We start from the raw sequence: 25,340 nt of genomic DNA on the forward strand, positions 1-25,340 counted from the left end.
AAACACACACTGTATATGCTTGCCTTCTGGTGGCTTCCTTGTGTTTTGATTCATTTGGGTGAATGAGAGAGATGAACAAGTGGAGACAGGCACACACGGGTACCTTGGCACACCGCAGGTAGGGAGCCATAGCCCTCTGCTGGCTCAGCACGCACCATCTCCTGTAATGCAAATGTGAGAGCTGGGGGGTGTGCTTTATTAGTTTAATACTTTTCTAAGTCCCCCAAACTATAGTCTCAGAAAGTGGCCGGAGTGCACAGTACGCCCCGGGAAAGCCTGGGCCACTTGCTTTCAGCAGCTAATGAACTGGCAAATGCACCGGGGAAGCACACGGTGACCCAGGCCGAGGAGTGAGACCTACCTGCACATTTCTGACAAATGCCATCACATTTACAGGGTGAGGGGAAAAGCTCCACACGACTCCTCTTTTATGCTAAAGACTTTATTTTTCAGACCTTTTAGAGAACAACTTCCACTAAACACTGCTGGAAACGGCAGATGCCCAGGCGAGGCAGGCTCTCTCAGAGCCTGGTCTCCTCAGTGGACTAGCTGGATGAAGGAGCCTCGGGAAGCCCACTTTCTCTGTGCAGGTCAGTCAGGCCTGCGTCTCCACACTAGCCAAACTCCCTGTCTCCATGCAGCACTGTCAACACCCACCTTACAGAATTAACATGCAGAGATACTTCTGAGGACGGACTAGTCCTGACCAGGGCCATGAGGCTTGGTCTGTGCACACGGGACTATGTCTGCTAGGACAGAAGCACTGGCTGGTGCAAAGCAGGCCCAGCACACTGGAGGAAGCTGCTCACACTGCCCTGCAGGAGTCAGGGGTATGGTGTGAGACCAAGGCTTCTGGAATAGCCCAGGGAGGGCAGGCCCCTGACAGGATGGCTGGCGATGGCCGGCACCAAGCTTATCAACACGACCCACAAGCTCAGCTCTTCTTTCCCCCAACACAGCACATTTCAAGACATGGGCACAGCCACCAAGTGACTTCCGGCACCAATCTCATTTTCTCAGTTCCAGGGCGAACGGGCCTGGAGTTAAAGGCCAGAGCCGTGTCGACAGCTCTTGTGTGCTGCAGTCCGGCTTTCGTCTTTGGAGTATAGAGATAATCTTCCCCAAGGCTGCCCCTCAGATGACAGTACCAAGTGACGAGGGCTAAAGGAGTCGATTTGCTTTTGTCACAGTGCTGAGCCCAAACGGGTCACCTGCAGCCGTCATGCAGAATTAGAAACTGAAAAAAACCACTTAAGCCTCAAAACCACAAGTGACTCTAGGGGCAGGCACACAGGGAGGGTGGCTCCGGCCTGTAGGCAGAGGCTAGAGCGGGGAGCTAGCAGCCACGGAGGGAGGGCAAAGTATTTCACGGGGGTGGAGGGTGGGGAGAAGGGACATGCAGGTCCATCTACTTGCTTGGCCTCTACTGGGGATTCAAGAGACCCTACATTGGTCTTCTGCCAGGGAGGATGCTGCACAAAGGTAGACTGGTGTGGTCATTATTTTAGCATCTTGACCATGTACGGGCCTTGTAATCTGTAGCCGATCTTTCGGTAGTAATTCCTGGTGCCGACCCCTGCAAGAGAGAAAAAGTAAACAGAGCTCTTGTCAGCCCATGTTTTGTAGCCCTCAGGAGCCAGTATGGTCCTCAGCCTCATGCCTTGTCTCTCATTCAGACTGCACTGCTGTCCAAACTGTCCCATTTTTATTAAGCTGGCGTCTAGCTCTACGAACATACCGACTCTGCTGTGTGGGACAAATGCCCTTCCCCAACTGCTAACACAGGACCAGGTATATGTGGCACAGACACTTATGTAGGCCACAAGAGATGTGCCTAAAGCATGTTTCAGGGTCTGTGTGTTCCAGTGTTGTTTAGCACTGTGGGAGGGCACGCAGGAGAGGAGAGTTCATACAGGAATGCCTCAGACAGACATCAGTTGTAAATACTCCAATCTTAAAGGAACAAGGAACAGAGCTCCCACATTATTTGTTTCTACCCACTTCAGAATGTAGAAAACAGCTGGAGGCCTCTATGACAGGGCACAGAAGAACAGCACGCATGGACGGCAGTTCACCAGGACTAACTCTAACCAGGGGACCACACTGTCTGCACACTTCTGCTTGTCGTGTTATTATTACAACTTCTGTCCAACACAGGCTTGGTGCAGAGCAAGGAAATGGTGGACATATGAACAGGCACAGGTAGCAGCTCAGACTCTGAGACCAGGAAGGCTTAAAGCCCCAAAGGCTACCCTTCCCCAAGTTCTAGATCTGTAGGCATGCTCCATGACCTCAGTGAATAGATATGCTATGCCCAGCAAGTGACAAAACACTCTAACACCCTAAGATAAGAGAGAACCCAAATATCTATCGGCAGTAGGTGAGTATATATATATGTTATATATGTATAACATAGAGGTTAAAAAAAGCAACTATGTTATCTGTACCTGTATGGAGAAATTTCCCAGAACCATGTGGATGGAACCAGATAATGAAACATTCCATTTACACAAAATTCAGACATGGGAAAGACTCCAAAATTTAGTCAGATAATGGTAACATTTGGAAGATGACAAGGGTTCGGGGCCTCCCTGGTGCGAGAATGTTGTTACTCATCCCGGCAGTTGTTACACGGGGTACACACTTGCTACTGAAGCTGCCTCTCATCCCAGCAGTTGTTACATGGGGTACACACTTGCCACTGAAGCTGCCTCTCATCCCCGCAGTTGTTACACGGGGTACACACTTGCTACTGAAGCTGCCTTCTCCACACTTCTCTTCACTACAGTGTGTCACACCTCATTACAGAACCTCAAGGGGTACAGCCATTTAATATACATTGTAAACAGTTTCAAGAGTTCAAAAGTAAGGCAGAGTAGGGCTGGAGAGGAGACAGCTGAGAAACTAGGACCAGGACAACCCAATGTGTTCCAGGTACAGACAGTTACCTGTGTCCAGCTCCTTCTAGAACCCGTTCACCAGCAACGGAACAGCAAATTCCATGCCTGACTCACTCTCACGAGACAAAAGACCTTTCTGTAGGAGGCAGTGACTCGGAGAAAGCCAGAGCTGGCATGACCTATACAGGAAGTCACAGAGCAGCGTTCTTCCTTGTGACCCACATGAGTGTGTGAGGACAGGAAGAGAATCCCACTGGCAACCATAAAAAAATCTGGATTCAGAGCCTAGGCTCACTAAGGGCAGGTCCTAAGGCTTGAGTTCCTGTCTGAAATAGAATACAAATTGGTTCACACTCCAACCCCTTGGCTTTGGTTCCTGCCTAAAAGGACCTTGTGATAGTAAAGGACAGAACTGGCTGACTAGGCTGACCCCACTGATTTGTCATGCTCAGCCCTAAGCTGCCCTTGCCCACTTGCCCTCCGGTCCCAGCTCAGGCACTGGAAACCTGGGTCTCTCTCCTCTAGCCAGAGGCTGGCCCCAGTTACAGGGGTCACACCTCTCCCTCCTGGCCAGCAGGACACTTTAACCAGAGACATTGTTTTAGAGTTCCATGCTCTATTCCACTGTGTCCCTGCCTCCCTCCTGGAGTGTCAGCTCTTTAAGCCCACGGCTTCCACGGCTTTTGTTACTGGGGTTATTACAGTGACTAGCACATAATCAGGATATAGTAAACGTCTGGGGACCCATTACACGCTCATTATTTTCATGTTGTGAACACACAGAGAAATGTGCTCCTGCAGGACGCACTGTAGAAAATGAGAACTAGCTTGGCATTGTGAGCCGGGCGGTGGGACTACACACAGAAGGTGGGAGGGGCGATCCTTTGGAACCCTCTAGATCCCCACCTTGCTGGCTGAGAGGCACCATTTCCCATGGACTTATTTATGCTGTAAGGGTCTCAAGCATCCAGAAGTGGAGACCCCGGTCTACTGAACCTGTAAACCATCATGCAGCTCCCACAGTGGGTGAGTCACCCCGAGGCTTGGTTTCTTACCTTCTACTTGGGGGTGTCCCAAATGATCCCCAGATCTACTTAGGTCAAGCCCTGGACATACATAATTCTCCTCATTTGTATGCTCCCTGCCAATGGCCTCATTTTAAGATCTACGGCTGGGAGAAGTGTTTTGATATATCACAGGCCTAGATAAGCCTGGATTAACCAGGTTGAGTGATGGAGAGAGCCCAGAGTTCACAGGTGGGTGGTTATGACATGGGCTTCCCTGGAACTCATGGGAGCATTTCTCAGCAATGACCCCAAGTGAGCCTCCTGCTCCTCCGTCGCATAGAACTGGGTCCTTGAGACTAGGTTGAGAAAGGCATTGGGATCCTCTCTGGTCAGCTTAGCTTTGTTTTCAGGAACATACAACAGCCCCAGACAGTTCCTGGGATTCTGGGAAGCTTCAAGTGCTGTGGAGAGCCTGGCCTCTGGCTGGTCCAAACTCCAACTTCTTATCCCCTGCATCTTCTTAGCATCTTGTTTCCTGAAGTTAAGAACTGCCTATTTCTCCAATCTGCCAGACAAACTGGCCAGATGGAAAGAGAACGTGCCATCACCTGGCTGCCTAAAGGCCCTCCCTAGCTCCCGGCCTCCTCTCTGCCTCAGTCACGGTAACTTTCCTTGTGTTAGGCAGCCAGGAGAAAGCAATTAGCCTTTGCAGCTGACGTCAGTGGCCTCCTGGACCGTGCTGACGTGCTAGGCTGTCTTGGTCCTAGATCAGCCTGGCTGCCGCCGCCTCTCCCCTGCAGCAGAAACACACAGCTGTACAAGCAGGGGTCAAGTACTCTTGGCTGTGGTCTTTGGGTGCTCACTATCGAAGCCCCCGTTATCAGAGGAGCAACAAAGGTCTGGCTTTGCCTATCCTCAGGGTTACTTGGTTCACAGTCAGAACCTACCCATGTCATACGGACCTTCTTTTTACTGTAGGCAGAGTGAAAATGTCTACGTTCACTGCTTTGTCAGCTGTGATGATGTCAAAATGAGGCAAGAGGAAAGAGAATACCACAAAACTGTCTGTCTACGGCAATGTTCCCATGTGACTCCAGTGACCAGCCTCCAAGTTATCTCCTTGGCCTCCATCTCTGTCTGCCTCAGGTCTTTTGGGAGAATTGTGTGTGAACAGACTTAAGCGTGCACACTACAAGCAGTTATGAAAATGGCTTCTGCTGTCTTCTTTCAAGGGAAAGTGGGAATTTGAGGAAGAGGGTGTGACTTGCTCCATGTGATGAGGGGCCATTCAGCATGCAGTGGGGAAGCCTCTGCTCTACAGGTAGATGATCTCAAGTCTGGCTGTCAAGAGCCCCTGGCCTCCTAGGGCACCTGTAACCTGGAAAGCAGCAGGTACTGCATCTTGGGCCCCCTCTCTGTGCTGAATGTGCTTAGACTCCAAACCCCTGATGTGGAAAGAAGCCTCTGCTTTCTGATCCTCTCTCCCTGGTTTTGTGTGATACCACTTAGCTTAAAACACAGCTCCGCCTGCTCTGTGGAGGAAGAGAGTACTCTCAAGAGTCCTTGTTAACTGCCATTGGCTACGGGGGAAGGTTAATTACGGGTGCATAATGAGGTCTAGTACATGGTGTGTGTGTTTGTGTGTGTGTGTGTGTGTGTGTGTGTGTGTGTGTGTGTGTGAAGGTTAATTACGGGTGCATAATGAGGTCTAGTACATGGTGTGTGTGTGTGTGTGTGTGTGTGTGTGTGTGTGTGTGTGTGTGAAGGTTAATTACGGGTGCATAATGAGGTCTAGTACATGGTGTGTGTGTGTGTGTGTGTGTGTGTGTGTGTGTGTGTGTTTTTCAAACAGTTAACCAGGACACAAATGGAGTAAACCCAGTTGTTGAAGCTCTGCACTACTGCAAACTGGGATGATGGTTCAGTGGATTAAGCACAAGCCAGAGGACCCTAGTGCAGATCCTCAGTGTCCATGCTAAGAGCAGGGTGTGGCTGTGTATGTGTGTTGGGATGGAGAAGGACTACGCTGACCAGCAGCTTCACTCTAGGTTAGTGATAGACTCCCACTCACAGGGGTAGCATTCTCCTCTGGCCTCCGTTCTCATGCACACAGACATCCATTGCCCACACCCACAGCTCTTTCTTATTCTTTGGAAGGAGGAAGGAGGAAGCAGGCAATGGAGGGTCCTGTTGACATGATGCCTGCACCCACTGGAAGACATCTGTTTCCCAGGGGATCGATGACATCCCTGAGAACACCGAAGTAACTACACTTTTCCTTTAAAAAGATCCATCAGGAGCTGAAACTTGTGATTTTAATTCCACTGAGAGTAAAGGAGAGTGAGAGCTGAGCACAGAGGAAGAGGAGTAAAGCCTCCTCAGCACTGGGTGCCGGCGATGGAACCAGCGCCGTGCTTTCACATACCAGGCTTTCTGAGACCCCAGGAGGGGTTTTCTGAAAAGGCCCTAAGTCAGCTCACAGGAAGAAGAGGAAGAACTACGCTTTGGACCCAGGCACTTCATACCCTTGGGGGTGCTCCCTGCCACTCCCACCCTGCTCCACGAGGAGCACACTCTTCCATGATAGCACAGGAGGACTCTGCTTGTCCTGACCACCTTGACCTTCTGCATTTGTGTCCAGGTCTCAGGGTCTTTTGTGTGACAAAGCACCGGAGGAACTGAGAGACAGCAACTTTCATTTCAATAGAAGGCTTGGAGAAGGTACATCCCAGGGAAGGCCAGATAACCCTGGCGGGCAGTGGGCTGCTGGCAACAGACTGCAGCCCACACAGGAGGACCACTGGAGACGGCAGACTCGTGGGAAAACCTGACAGACCGTGGTCATCACCACTTGAAAAATGATGGGACCACGACTCCAATCTGGTGGAAAGAGTAAGAGAGAGGCGAAAAGAGATGGAGACTAGACTCTGAGGAAGGGCGGAAGGAAGGGCTGAGCATTAGTCATGCTGCATGGAGAAGATAACTGGGCTTGATTGCCACAGACCCATGATCAGGGTTAAGTGTTAGCTGAGGACGGTGAAAACACGTGAGCAAAATTGAAAACGCTCCAGTCTCAAAGCTGTCTGCATCTTGCAGTTACTAATGATGAGGTGGACAGTGGGGCGGCTGTTCTGACTCAGGCAGCTGCCAGTGCAGAAAGGGCAGGGAGATTCACATGGCTTGGTCAGGTGAGTGGCCTGGCTAGCTGCAATGCCCCCCCCCCCCCCCCCGCCACCCCACTCCCCACCCCCGGCCCCGGCCAGGGCTGGACAAGAGCCACCAAGGGAGGGAGTTGCTTCACAGACTCAAGTGGTCAAGGAACAGGGATTGGGAGTCTGGCCAAGATGGAGATTCAGCAGGGTCTCCCACAGGACCTAGGCTGACCAGCACTCCCAGAGGCCGGGCAAAGGGAAGCAGAAGTCTTCCTTGACAGTGGCTAACACAGCTAATGTTTAAAACATTACTGAGAGCAAATTCTCGTGTACACTGCTGGCAATTAGCAAAGCAGGCAAAGTACACTAAGACAACCTGAGGAGAGACCACAGGCTGTAGGCACTCCAGGTGGAAGCCATCTGACAAAGCTGTAAAGGAGCGTGTTCACCACAGGTGAGGAGAAAGACACTGAATCTAAGTACCTTTCCAATCAACTGGAACACATAAATCATGATAGGACAGAGTTGACAAAACACTGGAATCCAGACAGGTTAAAAAAAACGAGTGGGATGAAGGCCAGGTGTGTCAGGGTACTCGGGAGGCAGAGGAAGGCAGATTTCTGTTGAGTTCCAGCTGTATCAGGGCACTTGGGAGGCAGGGGAAGGCAGATCTCTGTGAGTTCCAGGCCAGCCAGAGCTACAAATACATAGTAAGATCATGCCAAACTAAAGAGGGGGGAAAAAAGGAAGAAGAAAAGGAAAGAAAGGAAGGAAGGAAGGAAGGAAGGAAGGAAGGAAGGAAGGAAGGAAGGAAGAGAAAAAAGAAAGAGAATAGGCTGGGGGCACTGTTGGTGGCATATTAGACACGGCAGAATCAGCACAGTGCAGGTTTGGTCAGAAGCAGTCAACAGACCACAGAGAAACAGTATGTGTTCGGGAGAGGGCATGATACTCAGTGGATATGTCAGAGTCTAAAATATGTGTAACCGGAGCCTTAAGAAAGGTGGGGAGAGAGTCCTGGAAGCTAACATTAGCTAGAGGATGAAAGCATTCAGAACTGACTAGGAAAACCACGGAAGAAGCCAGACAAAGGTGGAGCCGGAAAGCCCTACCCAGACACCACCACGGCAAACCAGACAGAAATAGACAGTTTGAAAAAAGAAGTACAATATATAACTACCAAGAGCATGAGAGCAGCCCAGAGGATACCCTGAAAGACCTGTGTGCCACAGCCCTGAAGACAAGAGAGGGAGATTTGGCACAGAAAGGAAACAGCTCCACACCACCACGGGCAGCCTCTTAGCACCCAAACACCCAGCAAGACTGGGACGAGCCATGGGACGCCTGTATAAAGGACACCAGCAGAGATGTACAGACCACAGCACACGCTGACTCAGTCTCACTGCAAAAGCTGAGCACACAGCCAGAGTAAACACGCAACGTAATTCCACCTACTGAAAATTAACATCAAGAATACTTAAACTATATAGCTAAGGGATGCATAATTAGGTAGCAAAAAAAAAAAAAAAAAAAATCAAAGTCAGGAAACTAGGAGGAAAGAGGAAGTTGAGAAGGGAAGGGACCTGGGATGGGGAAGTGTCAGCAGGGCCCCTGGATATGGCTGTCTTCATCTGCACGGGGTCACATGCAGCTTTCTCTCCCAAATGCCTGTGTCAAGATCTCACCCCCAGAGCAACAGCATAAGAGGTGAGACCTTTAGGAGGTGATCCAGTTATGGGGTGAAGTCCTGTGAGTGGCATTTAGGCCCCTACAGAAGATTTGAGGGAGTCCGTTTGTCTTTCTGCCCTTCAGCCATGTGAAGACATACGGGTGCCCCTCAGATGAAGGATCCTCACACAACACCGCATGTGCTGCTGCGCTGGACCCTATGTTACCATCAGAACTGCAGTGAGCAAATCTCTCTGTTCCTAGAGCATCCCTTACAGCAGCCTGACAGACGAAGACACACAGGGTGGCCAGCAAGTCACAATCCAACAAAAGCAGGCTTCCCTTCCTACCTGTGACAGTTTCCAGCCACGCTTATAAAATGAAATAAAAATGGGGAGTTTCAACTACACGAATCCTTACTTCAATGGGAAAATCAACCCTTCACATGGACCGAAGCATAAGAAAAGGCAGGCTGGGATTCTAGCTGGAAAAAGACATGGGACGGAAGTGTGATAGAACAGAGGAGGAAATAATGCCAGGAGCCGAGAGCCCGAATGAGCATGTGCTCCTATGTTGTATCCTGGTATTCCACAAGGAAAGAAGACTGGTAAATGATGTCGAGATTTTCATGCTGACAAGGAAAGGGTTGGAAACCTGGAGGTGCATTCTTGTTCACCGACACTTTCTTAGAGTAAGAGGCTGCCCTTTATCATTAGCAATGTTAACTGGATTGAATGAAGATTGAGCCCACATCACCATACTCCTCCCACAGCCAAACTTGAAATGAGAAAGATATGCTAATCTATCCCATGAAGCTGAAATCTGAGTTTTAGAAATTAGATATAAAAAACTGAGATGATGATTTATGTCATTTTTATATAAAAATCAGTGGAACAGACAAAGAAACTGTCTCGGTTACAGTCGGTTCAATGAATCAGTTACTTATCGAGGGCTGTATATGTGCTGCAGTGTCAATACAGGGAAATATACTCATTCGTTTCATCCATTTACTATTGAAATGAGACTTTACTGCATCTCACTGATCTAAAAGGATGGCAATATTTCACTCAAAAACACACTGACATGGAAGTAGGGGGAAAAGCTTTTATTCTCAACATCTGAAAAAGAACCAATTAACTCAATGACCTGAAATCTTTCAGACAATCTCTCTCCTGTTCTGTTAAAAAGAAAAAAAAATTTACAAAATTGATAAAGGTTAGTTACCACATAAAACCAAGCTCTTCAAGGTGCCTGGTTATAGTAAGTCATTAATCCTATTCTTGACTGCAAAGAGGTACCTGCAGGGACTCTGCTACCCAGCAGCCTAAATGTCCTCTGCACATTTGCAAGGGCTCTTTGAAGATTACACAGTAAAAGGAACAAAGACCCAAAGCAGGTAACTAAACAGAATTTGGATCTCCCACATTCCATCATTTCCCATGGTGATGTCCAAGCCAGTGATGTTGTCCAGCGTCCTACAGGCTTTTCTTAAGGCAGTCTGACTCGGGAGGGCACATGTCATCGGATTTGAAAGCAGAGTGGCTATTGCCACCAGAGCAGATGTATGCGATGCTACCAGCCATTCTCACTACCTTCTCTTGCCTCAAACCACGAGCCTATCTCTAAGAAGCCAAGGACTGGGGAATCTACTGCCTGGAGCAAGCAGCTCTCTTCCACTGATGGCTCCTTGGCCACACACTTGAAACGGTGGAGTAGTGGGGTAAAGAAGGCAGCGTCTAAGCCACAAGAAACCAACTGGAACCGACGACCTTGTGATACCAGGTCTTGCCAAATGCAACAGTGTGTGTGTGTGGGGGGGGGGGGGGCACCTGGTGAAGGGAGGGGCCAGGACCTCTGGCCAGAAGCCAACTGAGAGGATCGAGAATCCGGAAAGCAGCCAGAGAAATGAACTGTCACATGTAAGGGGTTTTCATTGTGACTGACAGCTGACAGCAGAAACCAAAGAAGTCTGAACTGTGGATGACTTATGAAACCACTGAAAGAAAATGACCAGCCAACCAAGAATTCTACTTTTGACAAGGACAAAGGAGGAAGGCATCCCCAGATAAACAAAAGCTAAGACATTTTGTTACTAGGCTTGCCTCACAAGAAAGGCTGAAGGAACTTGGAGCAATCGGAACTGAAGGGCACTGGTAAAAATCACAAGCAAACATAAAAGCCATTAGTTTGAATTGACAATTTCTCTTTACTTCCCATGGAACTGAAAAGGCAAATTCATATAACAACAATTACAAATCGATGTTGATGGACACACAGGTCTGAAGACAGACTCTGAGGCAAGAACAGCACCCAGTGGGAGGACAGACGGGCTAGGGCCCAGGCTGGAACGACACCGTTCCACTGCCAACAGCAGAGCAGACGGTTTCACAGGGCACAAGGCGTATTCTGTGGGGAAATCTTGTCAGGCCAGAAAAACACCGAAGCCAGACAAAATACCCTTTCCTACTAGAGTGGAACGAAACCTGAAGTCAATAACGGGTGGAAGGAGATGCTGGAGTACACGGTGGGAGAGGGTAACTGGAAGTGGGGCCTCATGCTACAGCATCCAGAGGTGGTTATCTATGAGGGGGTGGGACTTTGGTGATGCAGCTGTTCTGGGGTGACCCACCCCTCATACCCACCTCAGAAAACCACAGTACCCATGTACTCATGAGGCATGCTGCTGAGCTGGAAGCCTCTTAAGACACGGGCTTCTGGGCGGGGTCTCTACCCATTTCTAATTGTTGAGCTTTCCCTCTGCCTCGAGCAGGTATTAGTACCCATGTTCAGACCTGCACAGTTACTTGTGAGGTTTACACATTTTATTACTTACACACACACACACACACACACACACACACACACACACACACGATGAAAACTGCAGAATCCATAATAAATATGTAGAAATTAAGTAATCTACTCTTAAATGACCAAAAGGCCCCAGAAGTAATCTCAGGGAGTTGGAAACCAGCATGAGTAACAAATGTGGAAGCAAAGCGGGCCGGTGGCTCACTCCTGTAGTCCCAGGACTCTCAAGGTTGAGGGAGGAGAGCTGCCATATGCTTGAGACTAGCCTGGAGTACACAGTGAGTTCTAGGCCAATCTGGGTCTCAGAGAAAGACCCCAGGCTTTTTTGTTGTTGTTGTTGTTAAAAAAGTGAATACACTTCACCCCCAAAATCAGAGTCCAGCAAAGGCGTATTCAGAGAAAAATTCATAGGTGCAAATGGCTACATTGAAAAAAATTATCTCAAATCGAGAAATGAGGGGGATAAAAATGAGCATATTAAACTCAAAGCTAGCACAAGAAAGGCTGTGACAGAAACTAGGGGTAAAATACTGAACAGAAAATAAATCATGCCGGGTAGTGGTGGCGGCGCACGCCTGTGATCCCAGCACTCAGGAGGCAGAGGCAGAGGCAGAGGCAGGTGGATCTCTGTGAGTTCTAGGCCAGCCTGGTCTCCAAAGTGAGTTCCAGGACAGGCGCAAAGCTACACAGAGAAACCCTGTCTCTAAAAACCAAAAAAAAAAAAAAAAAAGTCATAAGTTTACTCTTAAAGCTCTCCAACTTCACATCAGAACACATCAATAAAACAGAAACAACTGGAGATGCCGTGTGCGCACGCGTGCACACACATACACACACAAAAGTATAAACAAGTAAACAAATAGAAATAAACCAACAACCACAGCTAAGGATCTGGTCAGACGGCTCAGTGGGTAAAGGTGCTTGCTGGCCACCAGGCCTGACGACCCGAGTGCAACCCCCGGGTCTCACACAAAGGAAGGTGAGAAGCTACTCTCGAAAGTTGTCCTCTGACCTCCACACATACACATGCAACTGCCCCCCCACTAGATAAATGTATCAAAACATCGTAATTAAAGAGGAGGCATCACTACTGTGTTTATAGAAAGAAACATAATTATGAGATCATACTATAGAAAAATTATGAACAAACACACTGTAGCGCATTCCTGCTGAGCTCCTGGCCTGGCTCCAGAGAGCAGCACCTTGCCCGAATCCTTTGTTTAACCACACCTTTTGTTTCTCCTATCACCTATGTGAATCTTGTCTGAGAGTCAAGGATCAGAGGCCTATGCAAAACTTGGTTCAGGAAACCCTGAAGACCATGGTACCTGAGGAATCAAGTAATTTGCACTTGGCATTTGGTCTCTGGGAGCTTCTTTTAGGTTGCTTTGAAGGTATGGAAATTAACTGGCTAAACTGTAAATAGAGAATAAATAGAAATGCCCTGAGCAAAGGAAAAGTGCTTCAGTCCTTCGAGGCTGGACTTCCCTGCAGCCATGAAAGGCTAGATTCATTCTTAAGATGCCTCTGAGTCTTCATTCCACGGACCCGCATGAATCCACACACCCGTGTAGTGACACACAGTTACAACACTGGACAACCCACATGAAATGGACAAACTCTTCAGAAACACAGAAGCTGACAGAAAAGAGTCCAAACTCTGCAAGGAGAATCAGGCTCACAATCACATGACATCCCCCCCTATTCTTAAATACATAAATGACCAGGGAGGCCAGTATTAAATAGCTGTGGGTAAATTCTATCAAACAGATTTAAAAAGAATTAGTACCAATTCTTCCTAAGTACTTCCACCCAGTGGAGAACTCCTTTCTCTTTGCTCTCAGAACCAAGGTGACCATGTTGACAGTCCCGCCCAGGCTACCCAGGCTCTGAAACTGCTCTCTAAGGCCTGTCACAGCACAGACCAGAGAAAAGCCTCTATGTCCTGCTGATGCTCTCACATACCATTACTGAGCAAATAAGTAATTTCTGTTTTAAACCTCTAGATCTGAAGCAGGGGGAGGATTCTGTTAGTCAAATAATCTGAACAACCAGGAACTTGTATACGATTCACAGGAGGAAGGAATGGGCCTCACAGATCTTGGGGCCTTGGCCTGGTATACCAACATTCCTGAGGTGGTGGGCTCATTAGACAGCCACCTGCTCAGGGGGCAGAATGGGGGAGCATCCACAAACTAGCCCACAACTACCACTTTAATTCCATTGCTTCAGAGAGAGGAGAACTTCTGTCCGAGTGCAGCGCTCAGGCTGGATGCCAGAAGAGTGGAGGTATGCGATGGGAAGCGTTGGAAGCAGGAATTCCCAAACTGAAAGGCGCTACAAACTCCCGGCTTAGAGGGCTGTAGCAATACCTTCAGTCTTATTTATCAATAATACTGCCTCTAGTAGACATAAACAATAAAACATTATTAAATTAAATGGGTTAAGGCCATGTCAAATGTTTATATTGAAAAAAACCAATACTGTTCCTAGGAGAGTTGAGGCGTTTAGGTTGCAATAAAGCACTGAGACAGACCAAAGTACGGCAGCCTCTTGGAGAAGGCTTGCTTCCCCAGCAAGACACCTGAGCAGCACTCACCTTCCCAACAAAGGCAAGCAGCTAATAACCTCAAAGCTTCCAGAACTTTCAGAGATATTAGCATAGACCACATGGTATAGCCCATTTCTCCTTCTAAGCGAAGGCATACAACCATTTCTGGCAAAATCCACAAACCAGGAGGAACAGGACTGGGTTAGAAACCCACAGCATGGCCATGGGAGCGAGGCTAGCCTTGGAAGGCGGCGGCATTTCTGAAACACAGAAGGCTAACAGGTCAAAGCCAAAATGCAGTTCTACTCTGACAGGCTGCTACATCAGTGCTATTGCTTCTGTTGAGGAAATGTCCCCAAGACTCAGAAACGTACACGATGTAAATGGTAGGCTACTGGGGACTATTGTAAGCATGAGCATAAGGAGGTCATATGATGCTTAGTGTGGGATGGTTTAATGCGAAATGCTACACACTAGTACCTCATTCATTTATAACAAAGTGGTACTTGATTCAGCTACAAGAGACAAATGTCAAGTACTCCTGAGATAAGCCAGGCAACCATGCCTCCATGGCTGAACTACAAGAGACATCAATTAGCAAACATGCAGTCAACTTATTATCTAGCTGAATAGCAGTCTATGCTACCAATGCCAGTCTGATTAATAATGATAATGACGTTAATAGAGGACGTGTAACAGTACAATACTTTATGCTGTATCTACTGTCTTTAAAAGCAAGATGATAGTAATGATAAAAACAAGCCCATTGGAACACATGAATCAAAAAAGCAATAGGCATGATCACTATTAGAATACCAAAGTGGGAGAAGGTACGTGGAAGCCAGAAAACGTGCATTTTGGTAAAAGAAAATTATACAAAGGGTGAAGGAGAGAGCACAAAAGAGGAAGCGTTCTTTTTCTTCCTTTTTGCTAAGTCCTGTATTAACACACATGCACATGCGGTACAAACCAGTTTGCATTTGGCAGGCTTCCTGGCCCATTAGCAAATAGTCTGCCATAATAAAGAGAAGCTCTTCTGGGGACTCTGGTAGGATTATGAGTCCATTATCAGGCACAACCGGCTACAAATGGACTCTGCTTTTCAACTAGATTATAATGCAAATAAAATAACCTTGACCCAAAATGGTGAGCCATGGAGGAGCCTGGGATACAGGTGAGGTTTCTCAGGTTCAGGAAGTAAATCTCAGCTGGTCACAGCCAAAGGAAACAACTGCTATTTTCTGCCCACACAGAACATTATTAATCAGGGGCTCTGGGGCATAAGACCATTAATTTCTGTCCCAGGAAGCCATATTGGATTATATAAGGCACAGACACATTGATTTTTGACTACTGGGGACTGCAGTCACAGCTTTAGGTAAGTCTCACATGGCTTTGAGTAACATGATTAAGAATGACCTTATATCCATGGTGACTGGTTTACTCACTCTGTATTTAGATCTCCTGGCCATCATCACTGGCATTGTAATAGATTTAAACAAAATGGCTATCAGGCTCTGACTTGAGGTTTCTGACATCAACCATTCAGACCTTTTCTCCTCTCTCACCATCACTGTGATCTATCAAGCTTGTACAGCTTTTGGCCAATGGCCATATTAATTTTCTACTTGAAAGAACACAAATAGAATACTGCTTATGACGAAGGTAGTCAGGGAGCTTGGGGAATAGCTGTCCATCTTACCGCATAGTAATTAGCTTGGCAAACTGAAACAGTAACATGATTAAATCTGATACCTAGCCAAAATTGCCAGAAGAGAAAAAAAAACCCTTATTCTGTTGAAGGTGTTAAATGGCTTTTTAAACAGTGACTATTGATGATTATATTTGCCCTTGTAGAAATGGTGTGGGCATTGTGACATCAGAATTCTGGTTTCCATGGTGATTATTAGTGATGGCATTTGAAAGATTGTAGCTAGCTTCCACAGTAGAGGTCCTTCCTCATATATGGAGGATGAAATAAACTGATTCTTTTTTTTCTTTTTTTTTTGGTTTTTTGAGACAGGGTTTCTCTGTGTAGCTTTGCGCCTTTCCTGGATCTCGCTCTGTAGCCCAGGCTGGCCTCGAACTCACAAAGATCTGCCTGCCTCTGCCTCCCGAGTGCTGGGATTAAAGGCATGCGCCACCACCGCCCGGGCCAAGATAAACTGCTTCTTGATGTTAGGAGGACAGACCGCTGATCACCATAGGCAAATACTACAGTTTTTAAGTAAACACAGTTTGCTTATTTTAACTAGCTGGGCACACATAGAAGCCGTTCAGGTCAACTGCTAAGACACCGAAGCCCTTGAACACAACTGGGATTGCTTTGCAACTGAGCAACAGCTAACAGATAGTTCCTACCCATACATTATTTTATAAACTAGTTTTTTTTTTTTTTAAGACACGGTTTCTCTGTTTAATAGAACTCACTTTGTAGACCAGGCTGACCTACAACTCACAGAGATAAGCCCGCCTCTGCCTCCCAGGTGCTGTGATTAAAGTCGTGTGCCCCCACCGCCTGGCTAAACTCGCTGTCGTCTTTAGAACACTGATTTGCCCACGTTCTTTCTAGGCAGAAAGCAGCAGTCAGTCCTGGTGGAGAGATGACCTGGAGCCTAAGGAACAGTCATCTCATCCTCCCCTGCAGATGGGGACAATGGTGGAGACCCAGGTCCCAGAAGGCAGCTCAACATTACACCTCTCCTTCTGAGATAAGAGTCTCACTCAGTAGCCCACGATGACCTGTCTCAGACTCTCAAGTATTGGGATTACAGATACTTTTATTTTTTCCCCCTCAACACACCTAGTGATTTTGACGGTGATGAAGCTAAATATTTCATTTTTGCTTTTTAAATAATTTTCATAGTTAAAGTTGACAGTTAACTTTAAAACTGTTTACTAAGACAATTATGTACTTTAGAAAAGTGAGTGAACTTGAATGGCTCTTAGAAAGTACTTCATCTGACTAATTGCTTAAAGCAGTTTTTAATTTTTCTCATGTAGCTATATTCACCAAGCACACAGCATACAGTTTTCAATAAATACACGGAGGTAACAGATAGAAACAATGTTTATAAATAGGGAAAATGGGAATATACAGAACCTTTCTGACTAGTGGTTCAAATCAGAACTAGAGTGAAGTTACTAATACTGTCTAGAGGTAGAGCACGGATTATAAGTCTAAGTAACAGAGAAAACCCCTGTCAAGATAAAGGGAAGTCACAAGGAGTCAGAGTTCTGCATAAATGCATTACTCTTATAGCCAGGGCAAGGAAATGACAACCGATCCTCTCTCACCTCTCCTCACGAATCATGTGAAGACAGAACAGCTGGGCCACCAGCGTGGGACTTAGAAGAAAGGCAGGGACACAGAGAGAGCAGAGTTACGAGCTGAGAACAACATCCGAGAAAACAGAAGTGCCAGTGGTGACCCAAATGACGCGCCCACAACCCACAGCTGGGATCAGCTGCCTATGGGGACTGAAATAGCACCACCAATTTCACCATCAAATACCAGTTGAGAGCGAGAATGGAATCCATTACTGAAGAAATGAAAGGGTCATTTATGGTGTCAGAAAAGGGACTGGTAAAGTGTAATCAGTAAAACCTAAGTGGTCCCGCTGAGAACCAAGAGGCCAGATGTTGTAGTTTGAACAGGAATGGCTCCCACAGACTTGTGTTTAAATGCTTAGCCCATGGGCAGAGGCACTAATAGGAGGTGTGGCCTTGTTGGAGGAAGTGAGTCACTGTGGGGGCAGGCTATGAAGTCTCATATATTCAAGCTAAGCCCAGTGTGGCAGGCACAAAGCTGTCCTGCTGCCTGTGGATCAAGATGTAGAACTCTCAGCTCCCTCTCCAGAATCATGTCTTCCTGCACACTGTCATACTTTCTGCCATGATGATAATGGACTAAGCCTCTGTAATGTAAGCCAGCCCCAATTAAATGTTTTCCTTTATAAGAGCTGCTGTGGTTACGGTGTCTCCTCACAGCAATAAAACCCTAACTAAGACACCAGACTATAACGGTCAAAGATAACCCGATGGACCTGATTTTAATAACAATTAATAAAGACCATGAAATTCATTAGCTCACAAGGAGAGTGGCTGGCAAGGCAGGAATGGAGCCTTGGCTCCCTGCAAACTCCTTACCAGCCACATATTTTCTATGCCACATCTAGTGGTGCCATTCATGAAATGCACCCACAAATAGCAGTACTGTGTATCATTAGAGAGTTTTGTTTAAGGATCAATGTACAGAGAGCAACTATTTGACTTTTTTTAAAAAATACCAGTTAAAACGTACGGGGTTGGGAATTTAGCTCAGTGGCAAAGCCCTGGGTTCGGTCCTCAGCTCCAGCAAAACAAAAACAAAAACAAAAATCAACAACAACAAAAAAAAACCCCATTCATGTGGGGCTAGAGAGATGGGAAGGATTGCTCAGCAGTTACGAGCACTTGCTGCTCTTCCAGAGGACCCCAGTTCAATTCCCAGTACCCACATGACAGCTCACATTTCTGTAACTCTAGTTCCAGGGGATCTGACACCATCACAAAGACATAAATGCAGGCAAAAGTACTAATGCACACGAAATAAAAATAAATTAAAAAAATACACGTGAGCATATGTATACACACACACACACACCATCACCACCCCACTTAGAAAAAAATTGAAGGAAAAAGTAACATCAACACATGGCACAGTAATAAGCACTTGCTATCAACCTTCCCTAAATTCTGTACAACAGATCTCTCAGGCCCATGATCCACTAAGTACGAGCAATAAAAGGTACCTGCCACCTAGCAAATGTGTTCAGTGTTCCCTTGTGAAGGCTGGTCAGAGTTAAACAGGAAGTCGGGGAGGCCATATGTGATTTTTCTTACTACAATGGTGGGGCTCACCAACCTTTCTCCCAAAGAACTCAACTAGCGTTCCAAGAAGCCCTTCCAGGGCTGTTCCTATAGAAACCCATCTGGCTGAAGAACCCTCTGCAGGGTGCCGGGAAGGAGGAGACCGAGCACCGCAGCAGACAAAGGTTCTCTTGCCTGCTTCTCTAAGCAAGTGGCTTCTTGTTATTTTAGAAATTTGTCATGCAGATGACATGAAATTGAGCTATCATTTAGAGTATGATAAAAAGCTGGTGAGGACAGATGCTGACTCCTACTCAGAAAGACACCCTGCTCAGAAAAAACAGACAGAGGCTCTTATGTGCAATTGGACTTGACCTCAGGCAAGTCAGGGGCCCTGGGTGGATACTTCAGAGGGAAAAAGGGTGGCAGGAAGGCAGTGATGGAAAATGGAAACCTGATAGGGTCCCTAAACACCAGAAAAATCACGTGTCTCAACGCCATCCCGGAGTGTGGGGCTGTAGGTCAGACAGTTAAGGTCACCTTAACGACTGGGAAGAGAGCATAGTGTTGGGAGAATACTAAAGTCTAGCCTCTGGTGTGGTCTGGAGATAATCAGAGGCAGCCCACTGGCTGGTGAGCAGTTGTGGGCTCTCAGCCCCCAGAATGTACCGAAATGACTCTAGGCAGCTCTCTGCCTAAGGCTCTGGTGTTTCGAGCCCCACCCAGATGCACAGGCAGAAGGCATTCTGAGGCAGGCTGCCCTTTCCTGGTACTCCTGGCCAAGCACAGGGTAAGCCAGGAGAGGGAATCGCTTCCTATTGCTCATCAGTGCCAGTCAGGTAGCCTCAGCCAGGTACTCCTTTGTGGGATTAAAGTAATGGAGAAAAATAAAGAAAGCTAGATATGCTAAGAAATACATTCTTTATCTGGGTAACATCAAAAATCCAGCCAGACTAAATGATTAAGTTAACCTGTGTGATTATGTTTCTATAATTATGATCATGAAGACCTGAGCACCAGTATTGATTTACGGACTGGCAACTTCTTATTGATTTTTCTTTTAAAAACCTTATTTCAGCTTTAATTTTCAGAGAAGAGTATTTCTCAGGTCACAGGTAAGCTTTTGGAATGTGGCAGTCAAACAGGAAAACAAAATACATTCCAGGGGCAAATACATCATGAATTTTGATTCTGCCTTCCACCACCTTGGAGTCCTTACTAGTAGTGAGTCATTGTCCTTACAGGGACACCACACCGGGGAGTGAGAGAGAAAGGGCTGTCCATCATTTCCTGCCCCGCCCCCATGTTTCCTCCCCAACTATAAGACGTCTTTAGTCAGCAGAGGGGTGGAGGGGGGCTCTCAGAGGATTCGGAATACACAAGCCCACGTAGATGCCTTGGCAAAAGCTGGAGGAATTGAGAACACAGCAGGTTCAGGAAGAGCTCGGACCTTCCCCAGACTCCTCCAGCCCATCCTGCAGGGGAGAACATCCTCCCTTCTAAGGATGGAGAGGTACCAAGAGGAACCGACAGGCCTTGCTAAGTCCCCTGGTTGATTGATTACTCTTGGCCCGCCACATCCCTTCTCCTGTTCTATTTCCCATGACTCTCCACCCTTCATCAACTTAGTTTTAAAACACGCAGGTGCCCATGCATCTCCCAGTATTCACTTCCTCTGAAGGCTCCTGTGTCCTACTCATTTTATGTTAATTTGTACATGCTCCTCCTGTTAACTTGTCGTTGCTCATTTAATGTCTGGATCTGGCCTGGGACCCTAAGAGGGCAGAGGAAAACTTCCTCCCTCCTACTTCCAAATGGAAACGCGGTCACTCAGGAGCAACGGCCACAGCAGCATCCTGGAAGGGGTAAGAAGTACACGCTGCCTCCTGCAATCATCCTGCAGCAACAACTCAGGTCTACACCGCTCACATTTCCTCAGGCCACACTACCAAACTCCATTTCCACAGACAGAGCAGCTGACCACAGTGACCAGAGGTCAGATGAGCAGAGGACGCGCACCAGTTGCTGCCGTGGCCCGGACAGCAGAGTGCTGCTGAGGCTCAGTCACTGGCCTGGACAGCAGAGTGCTGCTGAGGCTCAGTCACTGGCCCGGACAGCAGAGTGCTGCTGAGGCTCAGTCACTGGCCTGGACAGCAGAGTGCTGCTGAGGCTCAGTCACTGGTCCAGACAGCAGAGTGCTGCTGAGGCTCAGGTTGACCCAAACGCCAAGAAGTTTCCCGAAGGTCTGAGCGTGGCTTGTCAGCCCAGCCCAGTCCTGACCAGAGTAACCACACAGAGGCCAGAGTGGACCTCACTGTGATGTCAAGTGTGAATCATCGGGACCTCCTCTCCAGTCACCTGATATAACGGCGATCTTCCCGGATCCGTGCTCTTCCAGGGCTATTCTTTCCGCTTCCTCCATCAGCAGCATGCCAAAGCCCTGGAAGGAGAACCAAAGAATTTGTGGATTAGGAGGGAAGGAAGGCCATCAAGAGAGGTTGGTACAATGTCTTAAGAAGGGATAAAGAGCTACTGATGGTCAAGGAAAAGGAAGCCCCTGGACCCTCCCCAAAGCACACTCCATGACTTAGCAAAGAAGCCAGCACTGTGACGGCAGCCAGCTATGACATTCTGGGTGCTGGGGTTGGCGTAGGGCTGGCTTCCCCTCCTCGTCTTTCTCTTTAGGTAAGGTCCAGGCAACTCCAGGTCATATTTATTCAACTCACCTTCCACTTTTTAAAGGGTTTGGAATGTGGCAAAATTCTTGCATCATCCAATTGGGTTCACCTTAAGCCTCCTATTACTGTTGTTACTACATCTTCCTGAGACTGAACACCACAGATTTCTAGCTTTAGGTGGTTGAGGTTAGAACAGGGATTTATACTATTACACAACTTACACCTGCGAAGCACACTCCTGCCATTACCTCATTTGATGCCGCAGGAAGTGAGACAGTTTTGTTAAGCAGGCACACTGATGTTCCTGTTGTCTCCTGGCACCCACGGAACCACAAGGGAGCAACATGGAGATGGAATGCCCTGAACAAAATGAACCCTTGTTCCCATGCTCTTTCCCACCCTACCTCTCCCTTCCCTGCTCAGCCCACCGTCTCTTCCTGTCTCAGGCAATTTCCTAACCACAGGCCCATTGAAGGCAGGACATGGGTACCTGATGCTGGAACTTAGAGGGGTCCCGGCTGCTGACAGGGACTACACTCCCATACACATGGAGCTCCCGGACGATGGAAACGCCTCCGCCCAGTTCAAATCGGAAGGTTTCCTCAGAGCACTTCCGTAGCCTCAGCAGGCCAATCAGAATGTCCTGGTCAGGATCTTCGTAGGACAGGAAGGTTTCCCAGCCTCCATTGGCAACATAATCTCTCCGGACCAACTCAACCTGTTTGATAAAAAGCCATGAAGAGCCTCATTCAGAATTAGAGAACCAAGTTCATTTTTATAAGTGCACGGATGTGTTTAGGCTAATGTTCAGCTAGGAACAAAGGATGAATCATCACTAATTATGGTTTTTATTTGCTTCCTCTCAAGTAGCACAGGATTAAACAAGAGTTCATGCCTTGTTCATGGACTAATATAAATGGAGAACAATTTTACAAATATTTGAACTTAATTAACCTTGAGATGCTCAGTGATTGCTTCCATGTAAATTTATGATGTCCTATGTATCGTCTCTATGATAAAACTACAGATTAAATCACATGTGGCTTTCAGAACACTTCCCACTCCCCATCTTGCTTTCAAACTGTCAGATAGTCAATGGTTTCCCTTCTAGTCCTTACTCTTCCACTAAAGCCTACTTTGTATGTGTGTGAGGATACTTGTTTCTTGTTTCTCAATGGGATTTAAGAAAGAATAACATAGGCAGGGCTTGTGAAATACGCCTAGTGAAGGAATGAGCATGTTAAAGTCCAATTGCTGGAGTGCACTTTCTCAAAGAGGGTGACGTGACGCCCTGCATGGGGACTTCAGTGTTCGAAATCTACATAGGTCTGACTCTTCAACCTGCTGTACAGATGATTCTGCACACTAAGGAGCAAGTATACATTCAGAATTCTACATATTTGGATAAGGATATTACAGACACACCCTATAAATGGGGAGAACACACTCAAAGCAAAATCAACAACCCTCAACCTAGTGTTTGGTATATAATTAGATTAAGAACTTGCCAAAATGATTAGATATGTTGGGTTTACTTTTTCCCTTGAAAGGTCCTTTAATCTCAACAATAGTTCATACTATGAGCAGAAACACTAATACAGAGCTCATCTATTCTAGCCTCTCTCACATGGGGTTACCATAGAAAATGTCACACCAAGTTAGACATTCTAGATGTATGAAAGTGAAGTTACCCTGAATGTCTCAGGGCACTGTGCTGAAGGTCTGGGGAAGCCAGTTAGCTGTTGTCATCTACTCCCTGAGTCACTGCCAAAGGACAAGAACTTGACAGTTACAAAGAAGAGATCAGCAAGGCTCTCCACAGGAAGGCAGTCCCTAGTCATGGGCAGCTACTCACACTTGAATACATTCAAATCACATGACTGAAACTCTCAGGGACTCTCATGCCTGGCTTGCCTGGCTTGCTACTCTCTGCTCTGCTGAGTTATTCACTCATTTCTGTGAGCAGGTGGGGTCCACTGGGACGGATTTAAAGGAGACTGACCTGGTATGGTCGCACTTTGTGATGAATTTCTTGGATTCCAACCTCCCTGGTTCTCACATCTCGGCACTGAAAAAAAAAAAAAAAATCAAAGTAGTGACTCAATCAATGTTCATTTAAAATAAATCCTGGGCTCACAATCAAGTCTGAACATAACTTATACTGAAACAAAAGAATGAAAACTTTAAAAAGCCATTTGAGGATGGGAATTTGTGAAGTACAGTTTTACTTTTGAAATGAATTCAGAATTCAAAGTGATCATACATTATCTCGGGGAATACAGAAAAGAAAGTTAGAAAATACTTTTGCCCAAGAGATTTAACTGTTCGGAAAAACACAACCCCAATATATGATTGAAAATACCGTCCCAAAATATGATCACAGAAGAGCAAAAACAATCCCTTAAATTTTTAAAACCTTCATTGTGTCTGACATTAATATTTTTAATGTCATATCATTTTAGATGTATCAAAAGGATACATATTAAAGGTATGTTTCCCTTTAAAGAAAGGCTCTAGAAGAATGGGAAGCAGGAAAGAAGGGGAGATGCAGAAGGAGCTCGAATCATGTATGACACAAGGTGAACCACCTACAGATGGCTCTTGGGCATCCCTGGCTGTGCAGTTTCCAGGAGACAATGCCAATGCAATGCCTCATCTGCACGGCCAGGATCTGTAACAGCCTTCATTCCTACACCTCAACCCAGTGTGCACACCCTACAGCCTGACACAGTAGTACAAAATCCTTGCATTATCCAGTGATATGTCCTACGGCACATTCTTCCCCTACAGAATAAACCATAAATATAATTTCAGTATTCTAATACTTTCTACGAGAGAGACAGGATCATGCTAGAAAATCTGACGACATCATGCAAACAATTTCACTAACAATACTTCTATAAGAGCTCAGTATTCAATTTTGCAAAAACAAAGGTATTTCGATGCTTTGAGAAATCTGCCCAGAAGGATACTCTGCTGAAGTGGCCACTAGATCCTGCAGCTTATCTACTGAGAGCACATTCTGTCTTCCAGTCCAGCTCTATACAGGAGACTGTGTGTGGCTGAGTTACCTGCCAGTCAACAGGTACCTGCTGCTTCTACTTCTGGTTTTTGCCTGGGGCATGGTTTTGTTTTTTATAGGGCAGAGATGATAAGTACTTTCTGCTAAGAACATTGCCTACGGGACTTGGGTCTTTGAATTTACTCCTGGGCCACTTAGCAGAGGCTAACAGGGTGAGATGGGGCGGGACTGAAAAAGACCACTAGGCAGGGAGACTGCCAGTAGCCAGGCCTGCTGGCCCCTAGAGGCAGGTCCTTAGGAGGCCAGAGATGGAGACCGAGGCCAGCTGGAGAGTAGAGAGTGGAGCAGTCACACAGTCCTGTGTGCTGCTGCTGCTAATCTGCTTACACCCATTTACTTATTTCTAAAACTGAAAAGTTGTCTATTACATTTAATTAATTATTATTATTTTTTGTTGAATAAATCAATAATATTCAAAAATTTGGACAACTCTAAATTTTTTCCTCCATGGTAATTTGAGCAAGTCACAGGCAAGTCCACATATGTGTGCTGTTCCAGCCTTGGAACCATCTCTCTGAGAGCATGGTCCACGCTTAAACACACAGTCAATAGATCCCCTCACCCAGCTTCTCCCAACTGATAGCACTGCATTCTGACGACAGAGCCTAGCCCCTGATGCCCTGGCCGGGCATCGATCCTG

The 25,340-nt window shown here is 46.8% G+C and overlaps 1 protein-coding gene across 2 annotated transcripts in view; it reads right to left on the reverse strand.

Moving 5' to 3' along the window:
• Positions 1-421: 421 nt before the first annotated feature.
• Elp3 (elongator acetyltransferase complex subunit 3) overlaps positions 422-25,340 on the reverse strand; it is a 68,477-nt gene continuing 43,558 nt past the window's right edge. For both annotated transcript variants that reach the window (XM_036198955.1, XM_036198954.1), the window contains exons 12-15: positions 23,621-23,686; positions 22,109-22,336; positions 21,299-21,380; positions 422-1,576 (exon numbers count right to left, since the gene is read on the reverse strand). In XM_036198955.1, coding sequence (XP_036054848.1) covers positions 1,500-1,576; positions 21,299-21,380; positions 22,109-22,336; positions 23,621-23,686 — 453 coding nt within the window. In that variant the 3' untranslated portion in view covers positions 422-1,499. The remainder of the gene's footprint in view (positions 1,577-21,298; positions 21,381-22,108; positions 22,337-23,620; positions 23,687-25,340) is intronic.

Source organism: Onychomys torridus, chromosome 9, assembly GCF_903995425.1.
Source record: "Onychomys torridus chromosome 9, mOncTor1.1, whole genome shotgun sequence".
Classification (NCBI taxonomy): domain Eukaryota; kingdom Metazoa; phylum Chordata; class Mammalia; order Rodentia; family Cricetidae; genus Onychomys; species Onychomys torridus.